This window comes from Poecilia latipinna, unplaced genomic scaffold (assembly GCF_001443285.1).
Source record: "Poecilia latipinna isolate Pla-1442-1.1 unplaced genomic scaffold, P_latipinna-1.0 Scaffold1450, whole genome shotgun sequence".
NCBI lineage: Eukaryota > Metazoa > Chordata > Actinopteri > Cyprinodontiformes > Poeciliidae > Poecilia > Poecilia latipinna.
The window spans coordinates 241,391-248,556 of NW_015114066.1; the positions used below are offsets into that span (position 1 = coordinate 241,391).

A 7,166-nucleotide genomic window follows, 5' to 3' on the forward strand; every position below is an offset into this window, starting at 1 on the left:
CATATAGACACTTTAAAAGTGTTGAAATCAAATCTGACAGTGTTAATCTGGACCTCCTGGATTTGCTGTGCAGCTTCCCTGTTCCTGCTGAAGGCGATCATGCCCACAGCATGACTCTGCCACCACCTTCTTTAAGCTGTGGGGATTGTCTTCAAGGTCATTTGCAGTTTTAGGTTTTAGAGCAGACAAATCACTTTGCATGTCCAGAAAGTTCAGTTTTGGTCTTAAATAGTAAGTAGGGTTTAAGAATTTTTTGGTTTTCCATTTCAAATATTTTGTGCCTTTTTCCTCACGTTAGACACATATGTCCCAATAAATCCCAATAAAATTAACATAAAAGTTGTGATTGTAACCTAACAAATTATTCTAGGGTATAAATACTTCGCCAAGGCACTCTACATGCAACAGAAAGAAAAGTTCTCATCTCTCTGTTAAGAAGCAAAACAATATTCTCATCAAACGCGGTCATAGATTAAAAAACAGCCTGCAATAGTGAAATAATTAAAGGATCTCAGCCAAATCGAGGTCTTGCAGATTAGCCTTAATAGGTGTTGAAACCAATGACCTGCAGCTTAATGAGGTTGTAAACGACAGCCGATCTCGCTGCTATTATTCTCGGTGACAGACGATGGCGCCACTACTCAGCTGTAAAGCCCTGATATTTCCCAGAGGTTGGAGTCACCCTCAGTAAACTAAGTAGTTATTGAATGTCAACTAATTAAACTCTGACGTGAGGTGAATGTAACCTACTGCGTGTTGCCATGCAGCTTGTGGCGCATTTGAAAATGTCCTTAAAGGGAGCAGTAAGAATAAAAGCAGAGCTGCTTTCGTTGTGATCCTACCAATCGCTAAATCCTTTAAATAACCTATTGTATACAGTTAAATAAATATTTTCAGTATTATTATCGATACATTAATTAGAAAAAAAGTATAGAATTAGAACTTAACTTAAACAGATGCTATTTATTTATTTCTTTTTGTGGCTTTTGGCTCTTATAAGCTTGTTTTCAATACACACCTTTGACTCTACCTACTCCAGCCTCGCTTACCTCCGTTTCCATTCCTACATGTCTGTGTGTCCAGTCAATATCACTTCTCCCTGATTGGCTGAGATTGTTTTCCTCCTAAAGGGACTGCGAGCTGATTGGTCGAGGCGTCGCTTCCGTCAGACACCTAAGGAGGGTTTTTACTGGAGATTTCTTGCTGTCAGCGACACATGTAGAACAAGCTGCTTGCGGGACGCACCGACCAGACGAGACCAGACTAGACGGAGTGCGGACAATTAGTTTTCATCTTCTCCGCCTGCCTCGCTCTTCCTCCACTTCCACCTTTTTTCCCTCCTTCTACCCCCTATTTTTGCCACAATACGCACTTCAAGCTTTTTGGGGAACGTTACGGCATGCGGAGACCTCACACAACGTCTTGCTGTGGAATCCTTTCGTTTCTACGCAAAGAGAAAAAAGCAGTAAAGCGGTGACAGCAGAAGGGGCGAACATCCAGTGGAAATACTATCTGAAAACTCCATTTGCGCTCTCTCTCTCTCTCTCCGGTCCGCGCGCTGCTGCTACTGCTGCCTGTGAACAAGCCGACTCGGGTTGTTCAGCGCTGGGTTCCGCTTGTCGCGCGGAGCTCGAGGCCAGCGCGCGCTGTTGTGCGTCCGCGTAATTCTTTCATTTCTTTTTTTTTTTTTTTTTTATCTGTACTTGTTTTTGGGACCAACCTGTTCAACTGCGTCGCCAACTTTACTGCCATTACACTTAAGATAAACAAACAGGGTGAGTATTTGAGTCCTGCAGCTACACGGTGTGTTTATGTTTTTCGCTGAAATGCTATAGTAGTATTACATTCCGCCTGCGCCTTTTATGCCATCACCTATTATGCAATTTCCACTCTATTACTCCATAATAACTCCAATATGAAGTCGCATAGCTTATTTTCCATTTCGAAGAAGCAGCCACGAGCGTTTTCCTCCCTCTCCCCTCTATTGTATTTCTACGTCTTGGTCTCTTTGCCCAAATTGAACGGTCGTGTAATTACTTGAGTTAGCCCATTTAAGTTAAAAGCCAACCCCCCCAACCCCTTTCCACTCTCTCACACACGCATACACACACACACTTCTTTCGCGCTCCTCCTCCCTCCTGCCCCTTCTATCCCTCAGCTAAGAAAACCCCCAGTAACTCCCTCCCCTAAATGAAACTTGACTATAGTCTGTCCTGCTCATCCAGGGGGTCACTTTCAGCTCGCTCTTCTTTTTTTTTAATTCATCTCCTTTTAGATCTAATCAGCACTAAGGTAGGCAGTGGTTTGTCCCTAAGAGCCATCGCTAATGGGCTTACTGAATGCTTTTCTCTATCTCCCTCTCTCCCCTCCCTTCCTGTCCTTCTCTCCCCCCCAATCCTAACTCTAATTGGCCTACCTGGCTTTCAACAAAGATTTTTTTTTTCTTTTTGCTTTATCCTGGCAAGTCAGGCCTGATCAAATTGGTAGGGATTACATCTAAAAGAGCTCCACATTAATTTTGTGGCTGAATCATTAGATTACAGTCATTACAGCAGGTTTGTCTGCAAAGTCTCAGTGCTGGGCTGTGCATGTCTCACTCTTCTCCTGAAGCTCCAGCTAGTATAAACTGCTAGTAAACAGGGAACTGGAGTGACAAAGCTCCATCCGCTTCTGCTTTAGTGTTTCATGTTTGAGAAAAATAAAATGACTGAAAAGAGCAACGAATTTACTAAGATTGTGTTGTGATTTTTGGATTGACAGTTGGCATTAGAGCAGCGTATTGAGAAAGCTGGAGTTTACTACCTGTAATGACTTTTTTTCTTCTTCTTTGTTTTAATTTGCATAAATTATACTTAATGATGAACCAATCAGGCTTGACCAATACCAATTTTGTGTTTTGGTTTTGGGTGCCTGTCTTTTGAAATCTTATTTTTTTTTTAGCGAATACAAGATCCCAACTCATTCTTCAATATGCAAAATGATCATGATGGGTGTAAATCTCAATCGTCACCTGATAATTTATTGCTAAACTGAAAGAAAAAAAAAAGTGAAAATGCACCAGTTAGTCGGTCAAGGAAAGGCCAGTTTTGCCCTCACTGCTGAAAAAACTTAAGTAAATGCATCAGGACTCAGAACTTACTACATTTTTGATCAATAAACTCATATATCAACAGTGAAAGTGATTATATTTTCATGCACTGTGCTCAAATTAATAAAAAAATCTGATAACATTGGTGACGTGTGAATTAAAAAAATGGAATCAAACCTCCAAAAAAAATCAGAAATCGGTTTTGATGTATCTCTATAAACATAAGGATAGTGCTGCCAATTACAGTGTTTATAAATCTGAAGAAGTGGGAGTTTGTTGTTTTGATGCATGTAATGAATAAGAAAATAATATCTGACGATCAATAATCGGGGAATACTGGCCGATTTCGACCCTGGCCGATTCATTTGTGCATTGATATTTTGCTGAAATTTTTCTCTCAGGTAAAGGTACGAACTGCAAGTCTGACATTGACCTTTTCTGTTTTCTTTTTTTTTTTTCTTAAAGAGACAATGGTGAATCCCGGAGGCAACAGCCAGCCACCAGCGGTGGGGACAGGTTCCCTGTCCTGGAAGCGATGCGCGGGCTGCGGGGGCAAAATCGCCGACCGCTTCCTCCTCTACACCATGGACAGCTACTGGCACAGCCGCTGCCTCAAATGCTCCTGCTGCCAGGCCCAGCTGGGCGAAATAGGCACGTCATGCTACACGAAAAGCGGGATGATCCTCTGCAGAAACGACTACATCAGGTGAGGAAGCCAGGACGCTTTGTGTTCGATTTCGTCCTGCTTTTAAGTGTCAACAAGTTGACTTACTGACAGAAAGTTTCTGAGTAGGTTGAAGGAACACCAGCATAAAATTGGTGGGATTTTTCCCTGCTTGGCACCACTGAGTCAAACAGTTTTTGATCAGTTTTCAGCAGAGATTTCTTAAGCTGTTGCAAGTTGGGCAAGAAAGTGGCGGTAGCCCAGGGCCACAATTTTGAGGGGGGCTCCAAAGATTTGTTATTTTTAATGAATGAATGTTTTGCGAACATCAAAGGCCCCAATCAAATGAGTTGTATTATTTTAGGGTTTTCATGAATATAAGCAATATTCAAGCATTTGAAAATGATAAAGTTAGTCACTTTCTGTAGAAACAATATGGAGTTATTGGCTACAGGACGTATTCAACCTACAATCAGTTCATACCTACTAATTTATAGGGGCCACCTATTAATGTTCTGTAATTTGCTTTAGTAAAATATTTTTTTCTTTGTGGAGGTAGGGATGGGTGATACAACATTTTTTCACAATATTTTTTAGTGCTATTGTGATAAAGGTAAAAATGATGATAAAAACGATGTATTACTTAGTTTTTAAATAACTGCATGACAGAATTCATAGTGCCACAAACAATTATGTCTTGAAAACCATTCCTATTTGAAAGAATCTTCTTCAGGATGCCACATACTTAAAGACTTGTGAATTATGTTACTAAACTGACTTAACTATTTTTTCAAATTTACTGACATTTATTGATGCCCTCATGGAAAAAAAAAAAAACAATGGAGAAAATAGTAAAAACATTTTTTAGGCTGTTTTTAACATCAACTGGAATTTATTGAGGCAATGCTAACTCAAAACTCTTATGAAAAGAATTTTATCACAATAAATTATAATACAATAAATGCCCACCATTAAATGGAGGACACCAAAACTGGCTCCAGCCCCAGGACCCCACATCCTTTTACATCCGGCCCTGGCGACGTTGAAGACGAGCAGAGATGGATTTTGGTGGAAACTCATCCTGAGGTTGTTTCATGTAGCTTTTGAGAGAACTACCAAAATGAAAACTCACAAAACATATTTGGTGTGTTGTAACATGAATAAAAGGAATTAAGCCAGTTTCACACCAACAACCCAAAGAAAGTTATACAGTCCCTCCATACTTGATGTGCCGAACTAGACGAAGACATTTTACATAACAGATCACATCATAGTACAACATGTGAACCACTGAGTTGTAGATGTGTTATAGATAAGGAAATAACACCTGATCTTGTGAAATTAGTCGATCTGGCTCTGAATTTAACTCTGAATCTTTTCAAACAGATACCACTGAGAATGGGTGGGCGTCATGTTAGAAAGTTAAAATACAGCTTAACTCAATGTTTTAGTGAAGACGGAACAACACTGCAGTCAACAGGGGGAAAAAAACACACAAAAAACTGCACAATTAATTGAAATGGTAAAGTGTTGCTCTCAGCTCCTACTCCCACCTCATAAAAAACACAGGGAAGTCAATGGGGTACTTCATTCATAATGGTACTATAACATAATTAAAACTGGAAAGCCGAGTGCATACGTGTGTGTGTGTGTGAGGGAGAAATGGAGATTTGGGTGTGTGTGTGTGTGTGTGGATACACCTTTCCACTTGTAATGAGAGCGTGCTTGGTTGGAAGAACTGAAAAGCATATTATGGAACGGAGAGATCTCTGCAGAGATAAGACCAGAAGTGGTGGTTGGTTGGTTGGTTGATGTGTTGGGGGGGGGAGAAGGCATGTGACAGTGAGTCTACACAATTAAATGCTTTAATTATAGTCCCCCCTCCATTTCCTTTAGTCCTGATGGGTTTTATCTAATGAGATCTGGTCCCTGGCTTGTATCCGCTACCAGTGACGTGTCCGAAATGAATGAGAGCCGCACCGCAAACAAAACATTTAATTAACCAAATTGGCTTTTGAGAGAAGCAGGAGAGAAAGACAGATAGAGAAGAGGGATTATTGTGAAGGCCATTTGCTCCCCCCCTCCACCTCCTCTGCACTTTATCTTAAAGGGGCAGACTGACTTTTCCAAACAGAACATGCAACATATATTTTTAGGCATCAAATCGAGCTGTGTCTGGTCCAGAGGGCGGCGCCTCAACTTCCAAGCGAAAGTTGCGCCTCGTGTTGTCTCCAGCCAGAGGTGATGTTATTTCTGCGGGCCGCTGGCTGGCGGAGGGGGGAATTAATTTACTCGTGGCTGCTGGATTCGGGAGAGAATGCGGTCGGCTTAATTGAATAAGCCAAGGTAATTAAATGGCACTTTTCCAATAGAACGTGTGAGGTAAATCTAATAGTTGGTTATTTAATATCACTTTGAAGTCTGCCCACTCAAGCACTATGACAGCATGAGAGAATGTGAACTTATTAGGGCCAGGGAAGAGGAAAGGAAAAAAAAAAAGGTGGGGGAGGGGATCTCAGAAATTAATTAAATCGCATGCAATTTAGAGGAAACGTTTATCTTGATTTGTCATATCAGAATTAATTCAAGGCCTTCAATTCACTTGGGGCCAGATCTGTTACTCTGAATTAACCAAGTGTAATTTGGCTGATCCCACCCTCCACTTCCAACACACACACATACACAAACCCTTCTCTTCCTCCCTCAACCCCCTGCTCCCAAAACACACACACAACGATCTGTGCCAGCCCTCCGTCATCCTCACAATCCCCCCCCCCACCCCACACCCTCCTCTCTAATGCAGCTCTTGCCATTATGCAAAGCCTCGCTTCAGTATCAATATGGCCTAGTGCTTTTAAGGTGCTTTGGCTGCTGATGTAGAGAGGCATTTTTAATGGACTGTGTTGCAGAAATCATTGTTGTGGGGGTAATTTTACCCTACTCAAAGGTCTCGGCGAACGAGGTCTGCATTTACCAGACAGCCCAGCAGCAAGCCATGCTATATTTCACCCTGCAGTCACTGCTGAAATGAAATCCAATAGTCATCGCCTATATACTCAACAGACAGCTCGGAATGGGTTCCTTTCTCTCTCTTTTTTTCCCCTGATTTTTGGTGTTGTTTTGATATTTAATTTTATCAGATCCACTTGGAGAAAGGGATAAATCAAAGCGTTTCCTCCAGAACCGCTGTCAGTATTTTTTTTATTATTATTATTGTTATTATTATGACGATTATTGTGAGAGGAGGGAAAGCAGAAACCAGATGTGTCATTGTAATTAGGAGTCCCCTTGGCCTTAATTATGCTGACCCACCGTGTCGACTTCACTCCCGAGCCGTGGACGGGGGGGGGGGGGGGGGGAGAGTCATACCAACCAGGAGCAAGAGACATAACGAAACCTTGAGGCGACCAGCAC

The 7,166-nt window shown here is 41.6% G+C and overlaps 1 protein-coding gene across 1 annotated transcript in view; it reads left to right on the forward strand.

The window, feature by feature from the left end:
- The first annotated feature begins 1,206 nt into the window (after positions 1 to 1,206).
- lmo4b (LIM domain only 4b) overlaps positions 1,207 to 7,166 on the forward strand; it is a 15,277-nt gene continuing 9,317 nt past the window's right edge. Inside the window, exons 1-2 of the mRNA XM_015057257.1 lie at positions 1,207 to 1,775; positions 3,554 to 3,794. Of these exons, the coding sequence (XP_014912743.1) occupies positions 3,559 to 3,794 (236 nt within the window). The 5' untranslated portion in view covers positions 1,207 to 1,775; positions 3,554 to 3,558. The remainder of the gene's footprint in view (positions 1,776 to 3,553; positions 3,795 to 7,166) is intronic.